This window comes from Mustela erminea, chromosome 9 (genome assembly GCF_009829155.1).
Source record: "Mustela erminea isolate mMusErm1 chromosome 9, mMusErm1.Pri, whole genome shotgun sequence".
NCBI classification, from domain to species: domain Eukaryota; kingdom Metazoa; phylum Chordata; class Mammalia; order Carnivora; family Mustelidae; genus Mustela; species Mustela erminea.
Genome location: NC_045622.1, coordinates 60,353,578 through 60,381,245, shown reverse-complemented (window position 1 = coordinate 60,381,245; position 27,668 = coordinate 60,353,578). Strand labels below are relative to the sequence as shown.

Below are 27,668 nucleotides of genomic sequence, written 5' to 3'. Positions count from 1 at the left end.
ATCAACCACTTTCTGAAAGGTAGGACTGGTGGAGAAGTGAATCCAAAGCAACGGGAAGATAGATCACAGGAGGAGGTTCCAGCTCCCAGCAAGTGTCAGAGCAACGGAGCACTAAATCAGGACTTTTAAAAGTCTGTTCCACTGAGGGACATCCCTCCAGAGTCCAAACCAGGGTGAAGCCCACGCACAGTCAGCATGGCCCCAGGTCCAGCAGGTTCACAGAAGGATCGGGGGTGTCAGAGTGTAGCAGAGCTTGCAGGTATTAGAACAGGGAAGTCGGCTACAGAGACAGAGCTGAAGAGTGAGCTCTCAGCTCAGGGTTACCTTGAACCGGTCACAGACTGGGTGAGCTCGGAGCACGGTCAGAGGCCAGGGAGACGGGAGTGATTGGGCGCTATTCTCTGAGGGCACACTGAGAAGTGGGGCCCCTGCCCTCAGCTCCTCCAGGCTGGAGACTGGGAGGCTGCCATTTTCATTCCCATCCTCCAGAACTCTTCGGAAAGCATTCAGGGAACAGAAGCTCCTGAAAGCAAACCCAAGCTGATTACTCAGCCCGGCCCCTGGTAAGGGCGGTGCCATTCTGTCTGGGGCAAAGACACTTGAGAATAACAACAACAGACCCCTACCCCAGAAGATCAACAAGAAATCCAGCCAGGACCAAGTTCACCTACCAAGGAGTGCAGGTTCAATCCAAAGAGAGCAGCAGAATTCCAGAGGAGGAGAAAGCACAGCATGGAACTCATGGCTTTCTCCCCATGACTCCTTAGTCTTGCACTTAATTTAATTTCATTCAATGTTTTTTCTTCTTCTGAAAAATCTTTTTTTTTAACTTTTATCCTTTTCTTTTTTAACATTTTAAACTAGTTTATCTAATATATATCTATATTTTTTCTTTTTTATATTTTTTTCTTTATAAGTTTTCTTTTTTTAATTGTTTCTTTTTTTTTCTGAACCTCTTTTTATCCCCTTTCTCCACCGCCCCCCCCATGATTTGGGGTCTCTTCTGATTTGGTTAAAGCATATTTTCCTGGGGTCTTTGCCACCCTTTTAGTATTTTACTTGCTCCTTCACATACTCTTTTTTTTTTTCATTTATTTATTTTCAGCATAACAGTATCATTATTTTTTCACCACACCCAGTGCTCCATACAATCTGTGCCCTCTATAATACTCACCACCTGGTACCCCGACCTCCCACCACCCCACCACTTCAAACCCCTCAGATTGTTTTTCAGAGTCCATAGTCTTTCATATACTCTTATCTGGACAAAATGACAAGGCAGAAAAATTCACTACCAAAAAAAGAACAAGAAGCATACCGAAAACTAGGGACCTAATCAATACAGACACTGGTAATATGTCAGATATAGAGTTCAGAATGACGATTCTCAAGGTACTAGCTGGGCTCAAAAAAGGCATGGAAGATATTTGAGAAACCGTCTCAGGAGATATAAAAGCCCTTTCTGGAGAAATAAAAGAACTAAAATCTAACCAAGTTGAAATTGCTTGTGAGAATCGCCCGGAAAACCTGGCAAAATCGCTTCCTGTAGCACATGTCTGGAGGGCCACCACCTGGGCCTGGCCTGGCTTCCTGAGTGGTCAAGGCCTCAACCCTGTGAGAAAGCCCTCTTCAAGCCAGCGCACACGTGGCAAATGCTTCCCTCTGGAGTGCACTACTGGCGCTGGTTTTTCAGGCCTGACATGCCCCTAGGCCTTGGTCTGAACCCTTAGTTGGGTTTTCAGGCTTCCATCTCCAGGGGCCTGTGTCTGAAGTCCTCCAGTTTGGGGACTCCTGAGGCACAGCCCAGGAATCTGCCTCCTACCCAGGAGGAAACTGTTCCATTAGGAGCTGTGCAAAACCCTCAGAAGAGGAGAAACCTGCATGTCCCCCCTGAGGCCATCGCCCACTTTTGGCACCCCACAGGGCCACAAACACAGAGGCTGATGCCCAGCTGTACCTCCTCCCTAATTCTGCCTCCGTAAAGCTCCCATGCATGGGGACCCTTGGGGAGGCTGCATGGGCCCAGCCCATGTTCCCGGATGACCGTGACATGCACCTAGCAAAAAAATGCTCCAGACCACGAATGCCAGCACAGCCCAAATCACTGCCCAATGCTGTCCAGTTCTCATGAGCTTTCTGCCCAAAACGATAATGATTTGAGCAGAAAGTTCGTTAGAATTGGCCAGAAAACACCCTGCGAACTTGCTTCTGGTGGTGCGTATCCAAAGGACCACCATCTGGGCTTAGCCAGGGTCCCAAGTGGTCGAGACCTGAAACCTGTGAGAAAGTCTTCTGTGAGCCAGATGCTTGCAAGGCCAATGTCACACGATATTCCTCCCCCTGGGTTCCAGCCAAGGCACTGGAGGGTCTATTTCTGGGCTTTCTATTCTGTTCCATTGATCTATGTGTCTGTTTTCGTGCCAGTACCATGCTGTCTTGATGATGACAGCTTTGTAATAGAGCTTGAAGTCCGGAATTGTGCTGCCACCAACTTTGGCTTTCTTTTTTAATATTCCTTTGGCTATTCGAGGTCTTTTCTGGTTCCATATAAATTTTAGGATTATTTGTTCCATTTCTTAGAAAAAGATGGATGGTACTTTGATAGGAATTGCATTAAATGTGTAGATTGCTTTAGGTAGCATAGACATTTTCACAATGTTTATTCTTCCAATCCAGGAGGATGGAACATTTTTCCATTTCTTTGTGGCTTCCTCAATTTCTTTCATGAGTACTCTATAGTTTTCGGGGTATAGATTCTTTGCCTCTTTGGTTAGGTTTATTCCTAGGTATCTTGTGGTTTTGGGTGCAATTGTAAATGGGATTGACTCCTTAATTTCTCTTTCTTCTGTCTTGTTGTTGGGATAGAGGAATGCAACTGATTTCTGTGCATTTATTTTATATCCTGACACTTTACTAAATTCCTGTACAAGTTTTAGCAGTTTTGGAGTGGAGTCTTTTGGGTTTTCCACATATAGTATCATATCATCTGCGAAGAGTGATAGTTTGACTTCTTCTTTGCCGATTTGGATGCCTTTAATTTCCTTTTGTTGTCTGATTGCTGAGGCTAGGACTTCTAGTACTATGTTGAATAGCAGTGGTGATAATGGACATCCCTGCCGTATTCCTGACCTTAGCGGAAAAGCTTTCAGTTTTTCTCCATTGAGAATGATATTTGCGGTGGGTTTTTCATAGATGGCTTTGATGATATTGAGGTATGTGCCCTCTATCCCTACACTTTGAAGAGTTTTGATCAGGAAGGGATGCTGTACTTTGTCAAATGCTTTTTCAGCATCTATTGAGAGTATCATATGGTTCTTGTTCTTTCTTTTATTGATGTGTTGTATCACATTGACTGATTTGCGGATGTTGAACCAACCTTGCAGCCCTGGAATAAATCCCACTTGGTCGTGGTGAATAATCTTTTTAATGTACTGTTGAATCCTATTGGCTAGTATTTTGTTGAGTATTTTCACATCTGTGTTCATCAAGGATATTGGTCTATAGCTCTCTTTTTTGGTGGGATCCTTGTCTGGTTTTGGGATCAAGGTGATGCTGGTCTCATAAAATGAGTTTGGAAGTTTTCCTTCCATTTCTATTTTTCGGAACAGTTTCAGGAGAATGGGAATTATTTCTTCTTTAAATGTTTGGTAGAATTCCCCCAGGAAGCTGTCTGGCCCTGGGTTTTTGTTTGTTTGGAGATTTTTGATGACTGTTTCAATCTCCTTTTTGGTTATGGGTCTGTTCAGGCTTTCTATTTCTTCCTGGTTCAGTTGTGGTAGTTTATATGTTTCTAGGAATGCATCCATTTCTTCCAGATTGTCAAATTTTTTGGCATAGAGTTGCTCATAGTATGTTCTTATAATTGTTTGTATTTCTTTGATCTCTCCTCTTTCATTCATGATTTTATTTATTTGGGTCCTTTCTCTTTTCTTTTTGAAAAGTATGGCCAGGATTTTATCAATATTATTAATTCTTTCCAAGAACGAGCTCCTGGTTTCATTGACTTGTTCTATTTTTTTTTTATTCTATTTCATTGATTTCTGCTCTGATCTTTATGATTTCTCTTCTCCTGCTGGGTTTAGGGTTTCTTTCTTGTTCTTTCTCCAGCTCCTTTAGGTGTAGGGTTAGGTTGTGTACATGAGACCTTTCTTGTTTCTTGAGAATGGCTTGTACTGCTATATATTTTCCTCTCAGGACTGCCTTTGTTGTGTCACACAGATTTTGAACCAGATTTTGTGTTTTCATTATCATTTGTTTCAATGATTTTTTTCAATTCTTCTTTAATTTCCTGGTTGACCCATTCATTCTTTAGAAGGATGCTGTTTAGTCTCCACGTACTTGGGTTCTTTCCAAATTTCTTCTTGTGGTTGAGTTCTAGCTTCAGAGCATTGTGGTCTGAAAATATGCAGGGAATGATCCCAATCTTTTGATACTGGTTGAGACATGATTTAAGACCAAGGATGTGATCTATTCTGGAGAATGTTCCATATGCACTAGAGAAGAAAGTGTATTTTGTTGCTTTGGGATGAAATGTTCTGAATATATCTGTGATGTCCATCTGGTCCAGTGTGTCATGTAAGGCCTTTATTTCCTTGTTTATCTTTTTCTCAGATGATCTGTCCATTTCAGTGAGGGGAGTGTTAAAGTCCCCTACTAGTATTGTATTATTGTTGATGTGTTTCTTTGATTTTGTTATTAATTTGTTTATATAGTTGGCTGCTCCACATTGGGAGCATAGATACTTAAAATTGTTAGATCTTCTTGTTGGACAGACCCTTTTGAGTATGATATAGTGTCCTTCCTCATCTCTTATTATAGTCTTTGGCTTAAAATCTAATTGATCTGATATAAGGATTGCCACTCCTGCTTTCTTCTGATGTCCATTAGCATGGTAAATTCTTTTCCACCCCCTCACTTTAAATCTGGAGGTGTCTTCAGGCTTAAAATGAGTTTCTTGTAGGCAACATATAGATGGGTTTTGTTTTTCATCCATTCTGATACCCTGTGTCTTTTGATTGGGGCACTTAGCCCATTAACATTCAGGGTAACTATTGAGAGATATGAATTTAGTGCCATTGTATTGCCTGTAAGGTGATTATTACTGTGTATTGTCTCTGTTCCCTTCTGATCTATCACTTGTAGGCTCTCTCTTTGCTTAGAGGACCCCTTTCAATATTTCCTATAGAGCTGGTTTGGTGCTTACAAATTCTTTCAGTTTTTGTTTGTCCTGGAAGGTTTTAATCTCTTCTTCTATTTTCAATGATAGCCTAGCTGGATATAGTATTCTTGGCTGTATGTTTTTCTTGTTTAGTGCTCTGAATATATCATGCCAACTCTTTCTGGCCTGCCAGGTCTCTGTGGATAAGTCTGCTGCCAATCTAATATTTTTACCATTGTATGTTACAGACTTCTTTTCCCAGGCTGCTTTCAGGATTTTCTCTTTGTCACTAAGACTTGTAAATTTTAGTATTAGGTGACAGGGTGTGGACCTATTCTTGATTCTGAGGGGTGTTCTCTGCACCTCCTGAATTTTGATGCTTGTTCCCTTTGCCATATTGGGGAAATTCTCTCCAATAATTCTCTCCAGTATACAGTCTGCCCCCTCTCTCTTTCTTCTTCTTCTGGAATCTCAATTATTCTAATGTTGTTTCATCTTATGGTGTCATTTATCTCTCGAACTCTCCCCTCATGGTCCAGTAGCTGTTTGTCGCTCTTTTGCTCAGCTTCTTTATTCTCTGTCATTTGGTTTTCTATATCGCTAATTCTTTCTTCTGCCTCATTTATCCTAGCAGTGAGAGCCTCCATTTTTTATTGCACCTCATTAATAGCTTTTTTTTATTTCAACTTGGTTAGATTTTAGTTCTTTTATTTCTCCAGAAAGGGCTTTTATATCTCCTGAGATGGTTTCTCTAATATCTTCCATGCCTTTTTCAAGCCCGACTAGAACCTTGAGAATTGTCATTCTGAACTCTAGATCTGACATATTACAAATGTCTGTATTGATTAGGTCCCTAGCCTTTGGTACTGCCTCTTGTTCTTTTTTTTTTTTTGTGCTGAGTTTTTCTGCCTTGTCATTTTGTCCAGGTAAGAGTATATGAAGGAGCAAGTAAAATACTAAAAGGGTGGCAACAACCTCAGGAAAATATGCTTTAACCAAATCAGAAGAGATCCCAAGTCGTGAGGGGGGCAGAAAGGGGATAAAAAGAAGTTCGAAAGAAAAAAAGAAAAGAAAAGAAAAGAAAAAGAAAAAGAAAAGAAACAACTAAAAAAAGAAAACGAATAAAGAAAAAGTATAAAAAAGAAAAAATATATATTAGATAAACTAATTAAAAATCGTTAAAAAAAGAAATGGGTAAAAGTTAAAAAAAAATTTAGCCAAATAAGAGAGAAAAAAAATTGAAAAAGAAAAAAATTAAATTAACTGCAAGACTAAAGAATCATGGGTAGAAAGCCATGAGTTCCGTGCTTTGCTTTCTCCTCCTCTGGAATTCTGCTGCTCTCCTTGGTATTGAAACTGCACTCCTTGGTAGGTAAACTTGGTCTTGGCTGGATTTCTTGTTGATCTTCTGGGGGAGGGGTCTGTTGTATTGATTCTCAAGTGTCTTTGCCCCAGGTGGAATTGCACCGCCCTTACCAGGGGCTGGGCTGAGTAATCAGCTCGGGTTTGCTTTCAGGAGCTTTTGTTCCCTGAGCGCTTTCTTTCTTTTCTTTTTTTAAGATTTTATTTATTTATTTGTCAGAGAGAGAGTGAGCGAGAGCGAGCCTAGGCAGACAGAGTGGAAGGCAGAGTCAGAGGGAGAAGCAGGCTCCCTGCGGATCAAGGAGCCCGATGTGGGACTCGATCCCAGGACGCCGGGATCATGACCTGAGCCGAAGGCAGCTGCTTAACCAACTGAGCCACCCAGGCGTCCCCCTGAGTGCTTTCCTTAGAGTTCCAGAGGATGGGAATACAAATGGCGGCCTCCTTGTCTCTGGCCCGGAGGAGCTGAGAGCCCAGGGTTCCACTCCTCAGTGCACCCTCAGAGAACAGCGCCCAGTAACTCCCATCTGCCTGACCTACGGCCGTGCTCTGAGCTCACTGAGCCTGCTATCGGTTCAAGGTAACCCCGAGCTGTGAGCTCACTGTCGGCTCTGTGTCTGTAGCTGGCTTCCCCATTCTAATACCTGTAAGCTCTGCAACACCCAGACACCCCCGATCCTTCTGTGATTCTGTGGGACCTGAGGCCACGCTGACCTCGCGTGGGCTTCACCCCAGTTTAGCCTCTGGAGCGACGTCCCTCAGCGGAACAGACTTTAAAAGTCTTGATTTTGTGCTCCGTTGCTCTGCCGCTTGCCGGGAACCAGCCCCTCCCCCTGGGGTCTATCTTTCCGTCACTCTGGATTCACTTCTCCGCCAGTCCTACCTTTCAGAAAGTGGTTGATTTTCTCTTTCTAGGACTGCTGTTCTTCTCTTCAATCTGTCGATGGATTTGTAGGTGTTTGCAATCTTTAGATAAGCTATGTAGCTGATCTCCTGCTAGCTGAAGTAGTCTCAGCCTGCTACTTCTCTGCCATCTTGACTCCTCCCCCGACCTGAGGGTTTTGTACAGCTCCAAAGGGCATGGTTTCCTCCTGGGCAGCAGGCAGAGTCCTGGGGTGTGACTCAGGGGTCTCCATTCTGGAGGGCTTGGGGTCCAGGCCTCTGGGGATGCAAGCCTGAAAACCCAAGCTAGGGTTAGGGTTAAGATTAGGACATAGAGGTATGGCAGACCTCATCTGCCAGTGGTGTGGGCGGCTCCCAAAGGGTCTGACTAGAGAATGGGGGTGGCCCCTGTTCTAATGCTCTACAGGCTGTAGGTGCACCTGGTTTTAGAGCACTTTCTTGCAGGGTTCACGCCATGACCACTCAGGACTCTGGGCCAGGCCCAGGTGGCATCCCTGAAAACTCTTGTCATTGGAAGTGAGTTTGCCGGGGTTTCAAAATTGATATCAAAATTGATATCAATTTGGACAGAAAGCTCATGAGAATTGGCCAGCATTTTTTGGTGGCTTGGGCTGTGGACTCACCCAGTGTTTGAACCGCTTTCTCACTAGGTTTCTGTTCCACCATCCAGTATTACAGGCCGGGTCCATGGGGCTCCCCCAAGACCCTCCCCTGAGGCAAGCTCCCCAGGGGAAGAGTTGAGGGTGGGGGTCTTGCTGAGCCTTAGGCTTCAGATTTGGTGAGGAGGATGAGGGGGGTCGCCTCAGGGTGTCATGCAGGTTTCTCCTACTTGGAGGGTTTTGTGCAGCTCCAAAATGTGTGGTATCCTCTTGGGTGGCAGGTGGAGTCCTGAGATGTGGCTCAGGTGTCCCCAGTCTGGAGGGCATGGGGGCCAGGCCTATGGGGACATCAGCCTGAAAACCCAATGTAGGCTTAAGGGGAGGGCCTAGGGGCATGGCAGGCCAGATCTGCCAGTGCCAAGGCAGGGTACCCAGGGGGCTGAGTAGAGGACAGGGGTGGCCAGTGTTCTAAAGTGATTTGCTCTTCACACACACCTGGCATTAGAGCTCTTTCTTGCAGGGTTTTGGCCAGTTGGGAACCTGGGCCAGGCCCAGGTGGCTCCCTTGAAGGCTCCTACCACAGGGGGATCACAGCGGGTTTCTGGCCAATTCTCACGAGCTTTCTGCCCAAATTAATATGGATTTGGGCAGAAAGCTTGTGAGAATTGGATGGCATTGTGCAGCAATTTGGGCTTCTAATTTTGTCCATATATAGATCTGCTTCCCACTATTCATGCTGCCCACATCTTCCTTAGCCACTTGTCCAGGCAGATAGACTTTAGCCTTACGTTACAGCTGTGAATGAACAATCGTGATCTGTAATTCACATGCCACTCACTTTGGTTGTATGTGTATTATTATATTGATTTTTATTTTAGGGAAGAGATATAATTCATAAACACTAGTTTTTATTCCATTTCATTAGTTTAATAGAAAGTCCTTCATTTCCCCACATATATTCATCTCTTATAAATATTTTGGAGCTACTAGGAATGTTTGTTTTTGTTTTCACGTGCTTTTACACTGTGAAAAATATACCTCAAAGGCATTCACTTTCCCTGTCATATTTGAAGTTTTACTATCCGTTCTAGAAGAAGCTGAAAATAATGTAACATTATGGAGAAGATCACTGGAGACTGGTGTTCTTTTCTAATCTCAAACAAAACTTCCTTTGGAAGCCTGCCCTGAGTTCTTTAGTCCTAAGTGCATAAACTATAGGGTTGAGGGAAGGGGGGATGATGTTGTGCAGCACGTTGAGTAAAACTGGAATCAAAGGAGCTTTGGGTTCTGCCAGGTGAGTTACTGAAATCACAACAACAACTGTGTAGAAGAAGAGAATAAGGATCAGATGGGAGCTACAAGTGCTCAGAGCTTTGGATGCAGCTTCAGCTGAGTTCAGTCTAAGTACAGAGCGCAGAATCAAAGTGTATGACAATATTATGAGACCTAGGTCACTTCCCATTCCAATCCATGCCAGAATCAACTGGCAGATGCTGTTTGGCCTCCTGTCATCACAAGCCAGGCTAGTGACCCCAAGGTTAGAGCACAGGCAATGCTCAATCTCATTCCTGGAGCAATAATTACGCTGGGCTGCAAGCACAGGCACTGGAATGACAACCAAGCCATTTCTAAGTACCATGAAAACAGTGGCTTTTAAGATTAAGGCATTGGTGACAATTGACGGGTAGCGAAGAGGGTGACAAATCGCTACATATCTGTCAAAAGCCATACAGAGGAAGATACCAGACTCCATGCCAACAAAGCAGTGAATGGCATAAATCTGAGCAAAGCACTCAGGGAGGCTGATGACCTTGGCATCAAACCAGAAGATGGCCAAGATCTTGGGCATGATGGTGGTGGCCAGGCCCATGTCCACCACAGACAGAATGCTTAGAAAATAGTACATAGGCTGCTGAAGGGCAGGGTCCTGGCAAATGGTGATGAGGATGAGGATGTTAGCACCAATTGCAGAGAGGTAGAGTATTGCCAATGGAAAGGAGAGCCAGTGTTGCCAGCTATGAATGCCTGGGAATCCCATCAGGATGAACTCAGAGACCTGGAATTTGGAGCTATTAGAGTCTTTCAGAGATGCAGACATCTTTTCCTAAGAGAAAAAGTAAATGGTTTTCAAAGTTGCTATTTTGTGAAAAATTATCATCAACACTATTTTTTAACTGTCCTCACACGATTGTCAAACAATATATATTTTTTTAAGATTTTATTTATTTGACAGAGAGAGAGATATCACAAGTAGGCAGAGAGACAGGCAGAGAAAGAGGTAAGCAGGCTCCCTGCTGAGCAGAGAGCCCAATATGGGGCTGGATCCCAGGACCTTGAGACCAAGAGGCAGAGGTTTAACCCTCTGAGTTGCCCAGATGCCCTATGTTGAACAATATTTTAAATAAGGTCTCCTCAGAATATAGTTTGGAGCTGTAAGGAAATGAATTCTAAAGTCATTCCTTACAGAAATTTAAGATAAATTTTTTTTATTAAATTGATTTATTTATTTTCAGAAAAACAGTATTCATTATTTTAAATTTAAGATAAATTACAGCATTCTGGGCTTTGGCTTCTACTGAAGTTAAACTTCAAAGGAGCAATTGTCACTGCTGTCTCTTCAGGGGGCACTCAGCATGCATCTCAAATCTCTCTTTGTATTTTCCATGCCAACTCAATTTGGGACCATCACATGAACACGATTGTTTTTGTTGTTGTTGTTGTTATTTTAACTTCCATCATTTCTTCAGAAATTTTGTGGAATCAAATAGATGTGTGGGTTCTCTTCATATTTGTCTCAATCTTGCTTCAAATTTTTATTAACTAACAGCCAAAAATTTTTTTTAAATGCAGAATTATGAGATTAAATTTTATAACTACACCATTCCCTGTTGCTATAGATGTCCACTAATGTTTTATATAGCTTCCAAAAATTTTACATTGTAGACTTAGAAGTTTGCAAACATAAGTGTGGGCCTATTACAAGAGGAATTACTTTCTTTTTTACATCCCTTTTTTTTTTTCCATTTTTATGGACTGCCGAGAATGTCTCAGAAGAATAGCTGTAGTAGTGAAGTGTTCATGACTGAATTTGTCAATTTCAGGAGTCATATCATGGAGAAAATAATAGTTTTTTTTCCCTAGAGGTATGGGATGGTTCAGTCATTTAAGTGTCTATTTTGGGCTCAGGTCATGATCTCTGAGTCCTGGGAACCAGCCCCACATAGGGCTTCCTGCTCAGCAGGGAGTCTGCTTCTCTCTCCCTCTCTCTCTTCCTGTCCCTCTCCCATGCTCATTTTCTCTCTTTCTCTTTCTCTCTCAAATAAATAAATAAAATCTAAAAAAAAAAAAAAAAAGAAGAAACTTTTTTTTTTCTAATTCAGTCTTAGAGAATCTACAAAGTGATATAAATAAAGGATTTAGACACAGGTAACATGATGGTTTTGATTTTACTTAATGAACATCTGTTCAGGAACCAAGTAGCCGAGCCTGAAAGTAACAATCCTTTCCTATTGGTAAACAACTGCTTCCTTGTCCTATTGCTTCCTGCCCTTAATTTCACTCAGGTAGCCCTTCCCTGGACCTCTGCTTCTTCAGCCTTACCTGGTCAAATTTATTTGCCTTTTTCTGTGCTTCTTTCCTTTTATCAGCAATCTGATCATCATAAAACTGGTATTCTGTTTCCTACACTAATCCATTCCCTCACACTTTCTTTCAAATAAAGTTTAAATTCCTTTACAGCAGATAAGACAATTTTGGATTTAATCTTGATATAGTTAATTTTATTTATTTTTTGATATAATTGCTTTTGAATGTAGAAAAACAGACCTGAAAGAAATTAAAATTACCTTGCATTATCACCAACAAAAGAAGATATGTATTCACAACTAGATGCATTTTTTTCCTAGAAATGTCTTGCTACCTTTATGTTTAGATAGACATGCTCTGCCTAAACATGGGGCAAATCATCCTTCTTTAATGGTAATGTAATTTGAGGAACCCTAAAGTCATCTAAATGCATTCATAGCAAATTGTGACAAAACAGACACAAAAAAGCTTGGAGATGAAGTTGATTTGACTTAGGACTTTATGGTCAAAATTCTAAGGATTTCAGCTTCCTAGCTCCATCTTGAGAGCTTGGAAGTGTGTGACCCACTGGACTGTAGGAAGCCTGGTACTTTCGCCAAATAATCATTTATAATTACACATCTTCCTATTAAAGACACAGCCTTGTATCTTTGATGTTTTCCCCTGACTGATAGTAGTGCAAACCAATTAAGAGAAGGAGCAGATTTGAGTCCCCAGAAAGGAAATTGTGTTTTAAATATACATATATATATATATATATATGTATATATATATATATATATATATACATATATATATATATTTAGCAGTTAGAGATTAGCAGGACATGGCATGTGATCCTGCTATGGAAAATAGTTAATATACTCCCCCTGAAGTTAATCTGGTAGCTTTTTTATAGATGAAGAAAAACAGAAAAATAATAATCTATATTCCCTAACTTTAGCCCTAACCCCCTTGAAAAGTTTCTCCAAGCCTCTATTTCCTGCCAGGACAGGGGAAAGAGTCCATCCCTTATGCAGGATATTTCCAAAACAACATAAGAAAAGGTTAAGGATGCCATTGGATACTCTGGGATTAATCAATGTGATGAGGCCAAGGTTTCAGTACTTAACTGTGGTTATGATCAGAGACTCACAGTCTGAGGTCGTGGCAATGGCAGGGGTTTCCTATCTGGAAAAAAAGACACAACACTGAGAAAGGGACTTTACACATGAGCTGAGGGTGTGTTCTCAGATGACGTATGGCATAAAAATTATGAGCTCTGGAATTTATAGGGAGTAGTAAACAACTCAGTGATCTAAGGATAATAGACTTCCCTTGGAAACATGAAGAGAGAATAGCCCATAGAGAGAGGAGAAATCCTAGGATATTAAATTCCAATAGGTTGGGGAGGAGATTAATTCAAAGATATGTTTCCTATCAATAATACCTGAAATTGTATGTAAACAGAAAAATACATTCATTTATGAAACCAAAATGGCCCTATAAAAAGTGGGCAACTTTATTAGTGTTTGAATTGTTCTTGACTACAACATTTCAAGGGATTCTAAATTCTGCGGTTATGATGTCATGCTTAAAAATTTTTAGAGGCAAATCTATTTGCTATATATATGTGTATATATATATGGATAGATAGATGATAGATATTAGTGCTTCTAGTATGTTTACAAAACATGGTAGGTATAGAATGATGAAGGAACTGTTATGGTCCATTTTCACATGGAAACTGCGGTCTAATTTGGACAGGTGGATAAAACATTAAATAAAGAATCTAACATATATATACCTATAGACTGGGAGAAGTGCTTTAACGCAAAAGCACCCGGAGATATGATAGCATATTAATGAGAATTAAGTTAGCTTTAGTATTAGAGAAGGATTACAGAAGAAACACCAGTTTGTACTGAGGATACTTAGAATAGGTCTTAACTAGGGTGTTTGTTTGATTGATGGGGAAGAGAGAAAGGGAAAGGATTCCAAGAACTTTAAGATTCTGAAATGAGAGGATCATGTTAAATTCAAGGTAATAGAAAAGGATAAATATGGCTGAAGCCCTAAACTGTACTAGAAAATGAGATATGATGTGATATAGAGCTGTTGATCTAACAATAGAGGCCAGAGATATATAAGCAAATTTATGCTAAAATCACAAGGGACCACTGAAGTTTTTAAGGAGAATTAAGACCTTGCAGCAATGACAAGACCAGATTACAAGTGGCAAGAATAAATATAAGTAGATCAGGTGAATAGCAGTAATACAAAGGAGCAATGACTGGGTGTTGAACTAGGATGGGGGCAGTGAGGATGAAGAAAAATGAATAGATTAAGAAGCTGTGGTGGAGGCAAAATTGATTATTTCTATGACCAAAGAATAAAATTATTTTCTTTAAAATTTTTTCTTCCTCTTTAAGTAGAGTTTATAGAAAATGTTACACTAGTTTCAGGTATACACTAGTTTCAGCTATACAACAGGTTGTATAGATTCAACAAGTCTATACATTATGCTATGCTCACGACAAGTGTAGCTGCTTTGTGTCACTGTAAAATGCTACTACGTTACCTTTGACTCTGTTCCTTAAGCTGTACCTTCTATCCCCATCACTTACTCATTCCATAACTGGAGGCCTGTAACTCCCACTCCTCTTTATCTGTTTCACCCTTACAGCCCCTTACTCCCCTCCCCTCTGGCAACTATCAGTTTGTCCTCTCTATTTATAGGTCTAATTTTATTTATAGATTTGATTCTGTCTATTCATCTGTTTTGTTTTTATAGATTCCACATAGAAGTGAAATCATATGATATTTATTTTTCTTTGTCTGATTTATTTCACTTAGATTAACACCCTCTAGGTCCATTCATGTTGTCACAAATGCAAATCTCATTCTTCTTTATGGCTGAGTAATATTCCATTATATATATACCATTATATATAATAGGATGGAGTAAGATAATATATGTATCAATATCACATCTTCTTTACTTCTTTATTCATTTGTCAATAATGATGGATACTTACGTTACTTCCTTATCTTGGCTATTGTAAATAATGCTGCAATAAATATAGGGATATATATATATCTTTTAGGTCATGTTTTCATTTTCTTTGCATGATTACCCAGTAACAGAATTATTGGATCACATGGTATTCTTATTTTTAATTCTTTAAGGAAGCTCCATACTGTTTGCCACAGTGGCTATACTAATTTGCATTCCCACCTACAAGGCATAAATGTTCCTTTTTCTCCACATTCTCCCCAATACATGTTATTTCTTACTTTTTTTTTTAATTCTAGCCATTCTGATAGGTATATCTCATGGTTTTGATTTGAATTTCCCTCATTAGTGATGTTAAGCATCTTTTCATGTGCCTGTTGGATATCTTCATGTCTCCTTTCCAAAATGTCTTTTCAGGTCCTCTGTCCATTTTTTAATTGGCTTATTTGGTGGTTGTTTTTTTTTTTTTTTTTTTTTTTTTTGGTGTTGAGTTATATAAGTTATTTAAATAATATGGATTTTAACTCATTATTTGGCATACCATTGCAAAGATATTCTCCTATTCAGTAGTTTGCCCTTTTGATTTGTTGTTTTGATTTGTTGTTTTGATTTGTTGTTTTACTCTGCAGAGGTTCTTATTTTGGATTATTACAGTTGATTTTTCTTTTGGTTTCCCTTCCTTTAGAAGACACATCTAGAAAAATGTTGCTATGACTGATGTCAAAGAAATTACTGTTTATTTTCTCTTCTAGGTGCCTTAAGGCTTCACATTCATCTGAACAAACAACATTTCTAAGTTTCTGGTATATGCAGTAGGATGGCATGTGATGCTATTCACATTTTTAAGGAAGAATGGAGAAAGACCAGGTTATAGGGGAAGAGAATGTATTCAGATTAGGTCACAACAAACAGGAGATGCATTTGAAGCATCCATGTAAAGATGACTTATTCAGCATACAGAAAAGTCATCCCAGAGAACAAAAGAGTAATTTTTTTTAATTTCTTTTCAATGTACCAGAATTCATTGTTTATGCACCACACCCAGTGCTCAATGCAATACATGCCCTGCATAATACCCACCACCAGGCTCACCCAACCTCTCCGCCCACCCCTTCAAAACCCTCAGATTGTTTTTCAGAGTCCATAGTCTCTCATGGTTCATCTCCCCTCCAATTTCCCTCAACTCCCTTCTCCTTTTAACCATTTTACATTCTCTCTATCAGTGTCTGAGGGTTCCAGTTTTTCCATATTCTTTCCAACAAGACTATTACCTTTTTTATTATAACAATTCTAGTGGATGTGAAGTGGTATCTCATTATGGTTTTGTTTTACATGTCCTAAAGGACTAATGATGTTGACCTTCTCTTCATCTGTTTATTGGCTTATTTATATCTTATTTGGAGAAAGGTCTATTCATATCCTTTGCCCAGTTTTTAATTGGTTTATGTTTTTATGATTGTGTTCTAAGCATTCTTTATATATTCTGTATACAGTTCCCAAAATATAAATTTGTGGGAAAAAATTGGAATGACCGAAATATTACTTTTTGTAATAATATACAGTATATTATCCTAGGTAATTTTTGGCATATGGTTTTCATAGTAGTCTCTAACAAGCCTATGTATTTCCATGGTATCAACTGTAATATCTCCTCTTTCATTTCTGGTTTTGTTTATTTGTGTCCTTTTACTTTTTTTCTTAGTAAGTTTAGCTAAAGGTTTGCCAATTTTGGAATATTATGCCTCCATCTTAAAGGATGAATACCCAACTTTTGTAGCAACATGGACAGAACTCGAAGAGATTATGCTGAGTGAAATAAGTCAAGCAGAAAGAGTCAATTATCATATGGTTTCACTTATTTGTGGAGCATAACAAATAGCATGGAGGACATGGGGACTTAGAGTGGAGAAGGGAGTTGGGGGAAATTGGAAGGGGAGGTGAACCATGAGAGACTATGGACTCTGAAAAACAATCTGAGGGGTTTGAAGAGGCGGGGGGGTGGGAGGTTGGGGTACCAGGTGGTGGGTATTACAGAGGTCTGGATTGCATGGAGCACTGGGTGTGGTAAAAAAACAATGAATACTGTTATGCTGAAAATAAATAAATGTAATTTAAAAAAATAAAGGTTTGCCAATTTTGCTCACCTCAAAAAACTGGGTCTCGCTTTTATATTGTTTTTATTTACCTCCATTTTATTTATCTCCACTTTGTCATTGTGATTTCCTTCCTTCTGTTTTCTTTTGGTCATAGTTGTCTTTGAGGTATAAAGTGAAGTTGTTTCTGAGATCTATTTCTTAATATCTGCATTTATTGTTACAAGTTTCCATCCAAAAACTGCTTTTGCAGCAGCCTCTATGTGCTGTTGTGTTGGGATTCTGGTGTCATTTCTTTTAAATTATTCCAAAATTAATGCCTTATTCCCCTTTTTAAATTTTATTCCACTGTTCGCACCTCTAGTACAATGTTGGATAGAAGTGGGAACAGTTGACATCTTTGTCTTACCATCATTCTCAGGGAGAAAGATTTTAATATTTCATCATTAAGTAGGAAATTGGCTGTACATTTTTTGTGCATTACCTTTCCAAGTTAAGAAAATTTCTTTCTAAATTTAGTTTTTACTATGCGTTTTATCATGAATGGATGTTTAAATAAAACAAATTTTGTCCTAATCTATTATAATAATCTTATTATTTTTTCCTACTTAAATATATATTGTGGTATTTAAATTGATGAAAACATTACTTTCAGATAATGCAGAAACAAAGGCAAGAGAAGACTGGATCAAGATCACTTTTGAGAAAAATAAAAGAAAGCCTGACACAGTAGTGAAAATTGTTTCATTTCAAGTTTTGGCAAAGTTTCTCCACAATCAAAACATTACACAGTGCTGAAATAATTCTCTGACTTACTTTTTGATACACAGAAGTTTTAAAATGAGACCCTTAAAAGCAAACAAACAAACAAACAAACACTTAAGTTATATCACAGCTTATCAGTTGCTGCTTAGTTTCTTATTTTAGAATCATTGGTGTGGCCTTCAACTGGTAATACAAAGCTAACAAAACCATTAGAGTTTGTGTTTTAAAAAAAGAACACTATGGCTTTTGTAAAGTAAGAGTTATGTTTCCATGAAGAACAATTATACCATCAAGTTTCCTTCTGTCAGGCTTGTAAGTGTGTGCTTTATGTTTGAATACAATATTTTTTTATGAATTTCACATATATCATGAATGGAAATTTTAAAAACTATAAAAATCACATATATCTATATAAGTGCATATCTGTTTCTCCATCTATATATGTTTTCCATTAAAATAAAATAGATACTAAATTCTTTTGATGAATATTTGACTATTATACAATAAATTGTTATAAGTTGCTAAAAGATAATATCACCACTCAGTTCTCCTTAAAATGTTAAAATAGTCAGGTATTTATGTATCTGTACAACAGATGGAGATTGTGGAAAAATATGGATTTGCATAATTTTTAAAAAATGTATTTCTGAGATTCTTTGTGCTCTTTTCTAGAGAATATAATTCTTAAATATGAAATAAATATCCTACATATATCTCTTGTGCTTTCTTTTTATAGGTATGTCTTTTTTATTAACATATAATGTATTATTTGCTTCAGGGGAGACATGTCTTTAACTACTAAAACTGACTTTCATGTTACACAATAATATCAGGTCCCATCTTTGATATATTTGCAAAACTCTCTGAGGCCCATGCTTATACACAGGTAATATAGTACTAACCAGAAAATATTTAAGGAAATTTCCAAAACAGATTTAAAATGATTAATACATCATAACTGAATTGTTCTAGCAAGGAAAATTAACTAATGTTATGCCATGGGTGTAGACAGGTATTTTGGAGTAGTAACATTAATCCATGTATGTTATTTGTAAAGCACAACTTTGATATCATCTTTTGTCTATAGTCATTTCCGAACCCCATAAAACAAGCCTGTTTTCTCCTTAGACTGTCCTAAATCTCTGAAACCCACGGTCTTCTCTTATATAGCAGTGAGTCCCTCCAGACAAGGGCTGTTCTCTAAAATGGATGAAATACAGTCTTAACAAAATGTCTCTAGAAATGAACCAAGAAAAATTGGGTTCTCTTTCTGAGAACAAGGGGAGGGCAAGTAAGAATCAAGAGTGTTCTGGCCATGACTGAGAACTATTCACCTAGTTCTCCCCCTTTTCTTCTTGTCCTGGGCATGATTCATACCTGACTTCCAGTACAACAGAACCAGTGATTCCCACTTTGTTAGGGAAATGACACAGATACTCGTAATCATGATGGAAAGTTACACTGAACCGCAATCTGAGAATTGGGGAAACAAGCATTTTGTATCCTCCAAGCCTCCCACAACACTCCTGTCTTCAAACATGGTGAATGGACTCAAGTCTGTATTTCTGAGACTGCCATAAACAATTCATACACATTCAAAGCCTCTACTTTATCTTTATGTCTAAAAAAAAGAAAAGAAGATAGAAAAGAAAAGAAAAAATCCTGTCTCTAGTGTCCCTTTTGTGTTCCTTTAATACCTTAGGTTCTGGATAGCAGACAGTGAGCTGAATGCGATCTGGTCCAGTGTTCAGGATCTTAGTTCAAAAGCATAGGCTATATGTACATGCACAACCCTCAATTTCTAAGTCCCATGATACCTGTACTAGTGTACTGGGTGTTTAAGAAAAATGTCCTATATATCCTGAAGGGATAGTACAAAAATTAGAGACACAGACACTTGTGTAACAATCAAGCTGACCTTTAAGGGAGGAGGAAGAGTGGAAGCTTTCCAGTCTTACTGCTAGATGATGATACTTAACTGAATTATTTCATATGCACGTGTGTGTGTGTGTGTGCACGTGTGTGTGTGTGTGTGTGTGCACGTTCATGCACATGTGTGAGGACATACTTAATGGAGAGGAATTGAACATAAATTTTAGTAGAAGTGAGTGATTTTAGTATTGTTGAGTTTTCTTTCCATGTGAGTATTCCTTGAAGGGAACATGGTAAAAGCACTTCTATAGAATGTTTTAGTCCCTCACACATCCATCCATTTCTTCTTTCATTCGCTTATTTTCTAATGTCTCTAATTTAATAACATCACTGAGCACTTAGTCATCTCCAAGTCAGGGTAGTGAATATAAATAAGATATTTAAAAAGATGAACTTTGAAAACAACTCAGAGGCAGATAGCTACATATTGTGTTATTCCATTTATATGAAATATTAAGAAAAAGCAAATCCATAAAATATAAAGTAAATTCTTGGCTTCCATGGACAGGGTGAAGGATGTGACTGCTTAAAATGTATTAGGTCTTTTGGGGAGATGACTAAAATATTCTGGAATTACATAGTGGTGATGATTGCACAGTACTGTGAAGGTACTAAAAGTCACTAAATAGTACATTGAACATCATTAAAATGGTAAATCTGGGGGCTCCTGGGTGGCTCAGTTGTTTAAACATCTGAGTGTTGGTTTGGGCAAATGGGTTGTGACCTCATGGTTCTTGAGATGAAGTCCTGCCACAGGCTCAGTGCTCTATGGGGAGTCTGCTTGAAGATTACCTCCCTCTACCCCTCCCTCCATTCGTGTTCTCTCTCTCACTTTCTCTAATATAAGTAAATCATTTAAAATGGTGGAAGTATGAAACTCGACCATTCTCTTACACCGTACACAAAGATAAACTCAAAATGGATAAAAGACGTCAACGTGAGACAGGAATCCATCAGAATCGTAGAGGAGAACACAGGCAGTAATCTCTTCGATATCAGCCACAGCAACTTCTTTCAAGATATGTCTCCAAAGGCAAAGGAAACAAAAGCGAAAATAAACTTTTGGGACTTCATCAAAATCAAAAGCTTCTGCACAGCTAAGGAAACAGTCCAGAAAACAAAGAGGCAACCCATGGAATGGGAGAAGATATTTGCAAATGGCAATACAGACAAAAGGTTGATATCCAGGATATATAATGAACTCCTCAAACTCAATGCACACAAAACAGACAATCATATCAAAAAATGGGCAGAAAATATGAACAGACACTTCTCCAATGAAGACATACAAATGGCTATCAGGCACATGAAAAAATGTTCATCATCACTAGCCCTCAGGGAGATTCAAATTAAAGCCACATTGAGATATCACCTTACACCAGTTAAAATGGCCAAAATTATCAAGACAGGAAACAACATATGTTGGAGGGGATGTGGAGAAAGGGGAACCCTCTTCCACTGTTGGTGGGAATGCAAGTTGGTACAGCCTCTTTGGAGAACAGTGTGGAGATTCCTCAAGAAATTAAAAATAGAACTTCCCTATAACCCTGTCATTGCACTCCTGGGTATTTACCCCAAAGATACAGATGTAGTGAAAAGGAGGGCCATCTGTACCCCAATGTTTATAGCAGCAATGGCCACGGTCACCAAACTGTGGAAAGAACCAAGATGCCCTTCAACGGACGAATGGATAAGGAAAATGTGGTCCATATACATTATGGAGTATTATGCCTCCATCAGAAAGGATGAATACCCAACTTTTGTAGCAACATGGACGGGACTCGAAGAGATTATGCTGAGTGAAATAAGTCAAGCAGAAAGAGTCAATTATCATATGGTTTCACTTATTTGTGGAGCATAACAAATAGCATGGAGGACATGGGGAGTTAGAGAGGAGAAGGGAGTTGGGGTAAATTGGAAGGGGAGATGACTCATGAGAGACTATGGACTCTGAAAAACAATCTGAGGGGTTTGAAGTGGTGGGGGGGTGGGGGGTTGGGGTACCAGGTGGTGGGTATTATAGAGGGCTGGATTGCATGGAGCACTGGGTGTGGTGAAAAAATAATGAATACTGTTATGCTGAAAATAAATAAATAAATTTAAATAAATAAATAAATAAATGGTGAATTTCATCCTAATTGACTTTTATGACAATTTTTAAAAAGTTACAAAGCTCTCTTGCTGAGATTCAGCTGGGGTTATTTGTTTTGTTTTGTTTTGTTTTGTTTTGCTTGCTTTTCTTTGTTTTGCTTTATTTAACTGTTTTGGTGCAGGGTTATTTTTCTTTCTTAAGATTTTTAAAAATTATTCATTGGAGAGAGAATGAGAGTGAGCAAGAGCACGAGCAGTGGACAAAGTCAGGCATCAGAGGGAGAGGGAATAGTAGGCTCCCCCCTGAGCAGAATACCCCAAAAGGGGACTGGATACCAGGACCTTGGGATCATGACCTGAGGCAAAGGCAGATGCTTAACCGACCTACCCAGGTGCCCAGTGCAGTGCAGTTTTTGTTTTTTGCTTTTAGAATAAAACATCCTCCCCCCCTCCTTTTTAATTTTAAATTCAAGTAGCCAACATACAGTATCATTAGTTTTTGGTTTAGTGTTCAATGATTCAATAGTTACGTATAACACCCAGTTCTCATCACATCAGAGTTCCTCCTCAATGCCCATCACCCAGTTAGTTACACTATCCCCGTCTCCGCCTCCCTTTCTACAACCTTCAGTTTGTTTCCTGTAGTCAAGAGTCTCTATATTTTGGCTCACTCTGCTTTCTTCCCTTTTTTTTTTTTTTTTTTTTTTTTTGCTGCCTTCCCATATGATCCTCTGAGCTATTTCTTATGGTCTACATATGAGTGAAACTGTATGATAATTGTCTTTCTCTGATTGACTTATTTCACTTAGCAGTTCCATCCATGTCAATGTAAATGGTAGATATTCATCCTTTCGGAAGGCTGAGTAATATTCCTTTATATATATGAACCACATCTTCTTTATACATTCATCTGCTGAAGGACATCTCAGCTCTTTCCACAGTTTGGCAATTGTGGACATTGCTGCTATGAACACTGGGGTTCAGGCAGTACAGTTTTAATGAGTTTAGCATACATCTGTTCGCACAGGCTTCTACACGTAAGTTTATGAAACATACCTCAACCAATGGAGATGTTACTTGAAAGACACATACTCAGTGCAGGTTCATTGAGTTAACAATAGGGCTAATACCTTATGCTTCCACACCTATGCTTACATACACTAAGATCTTTGTTTGTTTGTTTGTTTGTTTGCCCAACATGGGACTTTAACTCACGACCGTGAGATAAGCTGAGATCAAGAGACAGACACACAACCATGGACCCACCTAAGCGCCCCAGATCTTAATGAAAAATATGTAATTGAAGTAGAGTTTATATGCAGTGTATATAAACTGCATTCCTTATGTTGTACCATTTATTCCCATAACTTCTTCATTCAATAACTTTAAGTCTATATCTCCCACCCTCCTTCACCCATTTGGCCCATCTGCCACCTTCTTGCCCTCTGGCAACTATCAGTTTGTTTTCTGTATTTATGCGTCTGATTCTGCTGTTTGTTAATTCTTTGTTTTGTTTTTCTAAAATTCCACACTTAAATGAAGTCATATGTATTCTTTTTTCTCAGTCTAACTTATTTCACTTAGAATAATTCCCTCTAAATCCAACCATATTGTCTCAAATGGCACAATCTCATCCTTTTTAATGGCTGCATATTTTCATGTGTGTATACACACACACACACACACACACACACACACACACACACACCACATTTTCCATATCCATTTATCTGTCAATGGAGAGTTAGGTTGTTTCCATAGTTTGGCGCCATAAATAATGCTGCAATATTGGGGCACCTGGATGGGTTAAGCCTCTGCCTTCAGCTCAAGTCATGATCTCAGGGTCCTGGGATCGAGCCCCACATCAGTCTCTCTGCTCAGCAGGAAGCCTGCTTCCCCCTCTCTCTCTCTGCCTGGCTCTGCCTACTTGTGACCTCTGTCAAATAAATAAAATCTTAAAAAAAACAATGCTGCAATAAATAGAAGGGTGCATACAGCATTCCAATCAGTGTTTTTGTTTTCATTGGGTAAATACCCAGAAACGGAATTATTGGATCATATGGAATTTTTGTTTCTAATTTTTGAGGAAACTTCATACTGTTTTATACAGTAGCTCAACTATATTTTTTTCTGATTTAGCATTCTCCTAATTGCTGCCAACTTTTAATTAGTATCAGGAAGGTGAGAAAGTTGTTTTTGACTGTGTTTTTGTCTGTTTTGTTTTGTTTTTAGTTTATCCATTGCTTTTATTAGGGACAAACTTCTTAATATTGTTATTTTGCCATTTTCACTTATGTCACTCACAATTCACTGGTTTTTGTGTGAACACAAGTATTTCTCTGGATGAAATGCCCAGGAGTGTAACTGCTAAATTGCATGATAATTGCAGTACTGTTTTTTTAAGCAACTGCCAAAATATTTTCCAGAGTGGCTGTCCCATTTTATAGTCCTACCAGTAATGTATTAATGATTTAATTTCTCCATATTCTTGCCAGAATCTCATGTTGTTAGTAGGTTTTATTTTATCCTGTGTCATGGTTTTGTAGTGACATTCTATCTCATTTTAATTTTTATTTGTGTATGGCTAATGATGCTGAATGTTTTTTAAAAAAATATTTAAATTAAAATAGTAAACATATTGTGTATTATTAGTTTCAATAGTAGAATTTAGTGATTCATCAGTTGCATATAATATGCAGTGCTAATTACATCAAGTGCACTCCTTGATGACCATCACCCAGTTACCCCATCCTCCACTCACCTCCCCTGCAACAAACTACAGTTTGTTCCCTATAGTTGAGGGTCTCTTATAGTTTGCCACCCTCTGTTTTTTACCTTATTTTCCCTTCACTTTTGCTATGTTCATCTCTTTTGTTTCTTAAATTCCACATATGAGGGAGATCATATAGTATTTTTTTATGTTTTCTATTAGCCATTTCTATGTCTTTATCAATGACATGTCTGCTTATATTTTTATCTATTTTCAAATTAGATTTTTTTACCTTTGAGAGTGTGTGTGTGTTTGTGTGTGTTTATGTGTGAGTAATTGTATATGTGTGTTGGTTAGGTCTTGAAATTATTTTTCCCATTCTGTATCTTGTCTTTTCATCCTCTTAATAGGGTGTTTAGCAGAATAAAATTTTTAAAAATTGATACAGTTTAATTTTTCACTTTTTTTTTCTTTTTGCATTATGTTTTGGCATCAAGTCTAAGAACTCTGCTTAATTCTGGATCTTGAAGACTTATCCCATTGCTTTTTGAAATGTTTTACAGCTTCAAATTTTCATCTACCTTCACTTTCGATTCTTTTGAGTTAATTTGTGTGTAAGGTACAATCAACCATCTTAATTTAGGTCTACAGTGTTCTTGGTTTTGGCTATCAACACCCAACTCTTCCAGCAGACTTCGTTGAAAGGCTGCATTTCCTTTATTGAATTTCTTTTGTTTGTGTGTCAAAAATAATTTGGACATATATGTGGGGGTTTATTCCTAGGTTTTCATTTCTGTTCCATTGTTCTATGTACCTGTCCTCTACCAATACCACAGTCTTGATTATTGGAGCTATGTAAGTCTAGATATTGCAAAGACTCCTTGCTCATTTCAGTATGTGTTTTCAAATGTTTCATCTATTGTCATTCCTTTGATGTTCTAAATAAATTTTAGAATAATTTTGTCTATATCAAAAAAAAATTTTGCCAGGATTTTTGTAAGAATTGCAACACACCTGTGTGCCAATTTGGGGATAACTCATATCTCTTCATCCATGAATATTGTATGTCCCTTCATTTAGTTGGATATTTTAGAAAAAATTTAATTGGCAATGTATAGTTTTGTTAAAAATAATACACATATTATTATAATATCTAAAGGGAATTACCATTCCATCTTCTACTTCTATGAGCCTAAGTACATTAAAATACCTCATTTAAATGGGATCATAACAACATTTGTTCTTGTGTGACTGACTTATTTCACTATGCATAATATCCTCAAGGGCTACCCATAATGTAGCATATGACAGTTTACTTTTTTTATACCTGAATAATATTGCCTTGTGTGTATATACTATATTTCTTTATCTATCCATCTATCCATGGACCTTTAGGTTACTTCTATATTTTGGATATTGTGAATAGTGCTGCAATAAACCTGAGAGTACATATATGTCATTGAGATCTTATTTTCAGCTCTTTTAGGTAAACACTCAGATATGGGATTTCTGGATTAGATGGTAATTCTATTTTTAATTTCTTGAGGAAACTCGATGCTATTTTTCATAGTGGCTACACATTTTTTCCTTCCCACTGGTAGTGGACATGGGTTCTAAGTTTTCTACATCCTCACCAAAAACTCTTTGTTTAACTGATCTTATGGTTGCTATCCTATCAAGATGAGAAATGATATCTCATTGTGATTTTCATTTGCATTCTCCAATGATTAGTGATGTTGAGCATCTTTTCATACCTCTTGGCCATTTGTCTGTCTTCCTATTCAGCAGAAGTGATGAAAATCATAAAATGTGTAATGCTTCTGAAGTAAAATAATGAAAATGTTTCAAGTTATCAGGGATACAAAACTGGATTTGCTATTCCTGAGAGAATTATATGAGCCAAGAAAGAGGCCTATTTAATTTGTTAACATGGAAGCCACTGGTGAAATGGACAAAAGCAAATTCATGTGATGGATGTGATGACAAAAAGACCCATTGGGGGAGGACGATGTCAAGTTGAGAAAGTAAAGAGAAAGATGATGACAACTTGACTTCAAATAGGTCCTCAAGAGGGCCATGACCCTAGGTTGACCTGAGCACTGGACCCAAGCAATTGTAGGCTCTTCATGCTCTCCCCTGTCCTTGGACTGTGCATCCCACTTATCTTCCTCACACTGCAAGCTACCTTAAGGATATGATCTTATTATAGAATAATATGCTGCTGAGACCATCTGGATGATATGTGTGACTGAACTCAGTTAAGACCTCTATGTAAACTCTTAAGATTCTGGCAGGCAGGTGCAAAGAGCTTTTTATCTTGCATCTACCTGTCTTGTATGTATGTTTCCTTGCTTATTAAAACTGTCACTTACCATACCAGAGTGGACTGGTTCTCTCTTCTCTTTCTGCTTACACTCTATGTACAAAAGTCAGTTTATGAACCAACACTTAGTCTAGAAGTTTTGATGTCAAGGTGAACAGAGAATTAGTGTAAAAAGTGGAAGATGGTTATATATATTAGAGGATGGTGTTGTTTTGTAAAATTTTTAAAGTGAGATTGTAAAGAGTTATGAATTAAATAACTAAATGCGATTTGGTGTAGTTTAAACTGGACAAAGCTATCTTTTAGGTTGGACAAAACAATAGAAGAATAACAATTTAATTTGATATTCCTTACAAAATTGGCTTCAGTCGTTAGACATTAATATAAAGGTACTATTTTCTCCAGTCTTTCATGTATTCTTTAATTTAAAATAATTTTAAATATTAGAAAGAGATATTTAATTTTATTTATTAGATTCACAATTGCAGATAAGAGGAAACAAGCTGATTTTGATCCCCTCTCATACTGTTTATAAAACATTATACTGTGTGCTACCTTATGTTAAGAGATCTACCTACCTGAACCCCCAGATTGTCTGCATTCAAAGGTCCTCTTGAAATAGACTGGATATCAGATTAGTCAGTAGTGAAAACATGTGTGTATCATGGCTAGGAGACACCTATTCAGCCAAATTCTCTCAGATACCCAGAGACTTAAAAGTCATTACATTAAAGACTTCATGCATAAAATAATTTATAGCTTCTCTTTTAGGAAGAAGTCATTGAAAAAACATATTTTAGTAGTGATTAAAAGTATATAGCACATATTTTCCAGAGGAAAGAAACAACTGGCTCTCAATGTAGGAATTATAATAGCTATTTGGAAACCGGAAACTCTCACTTTATTTTTTAGGGAAAGTGGGCTAATTAGGGTTTGTTCAAAGATATATATTCCTTCTCACAGGACTGAGAAGGAAAAAAATTCATAGAAATATTGGTTGGCAGGCCTGTTGAGATTCTCAAGACATGTATTTAGAAATGCATCACTCATGCCAAAATAGTGTTTCCTGAAATATTTTACACCTCTTGCATAAACACAATCTCCTTTCTGTCATGGAAATGTCCTTTTTTTTTTTTTTTTTTAATGTCTTCT

The 27,668-nt window shown here is 38.1% G+C and overlaps 1 protein-coding gene across 1 annotated transcript; it reads right to left on the bottom strand.

The window, feature by feature from the left end:
• Positions 1-9,148: 9,148 nt before the first annotated feature.
• LOC116599807 (olfactory receptor 56B1-like) lies at positions 9,149-18,835 on the bottom strand. The gene is made up of 2 exons (XM_032359779.1): positions 18,827-18,835; positions 9,149-10,120 (listed from the first exon to the last, which is right to left on the bottom strand). Exons 1-2 carry the CDS (start codon positions 18,833-18,835, stop codon positions 9,149-9,151), a joined length of 981 nt encoding a protein of 326 aa, XP_032215670.1.
• Positions 18,836-27,668: the final 8,833 nt, after the last annotated feature.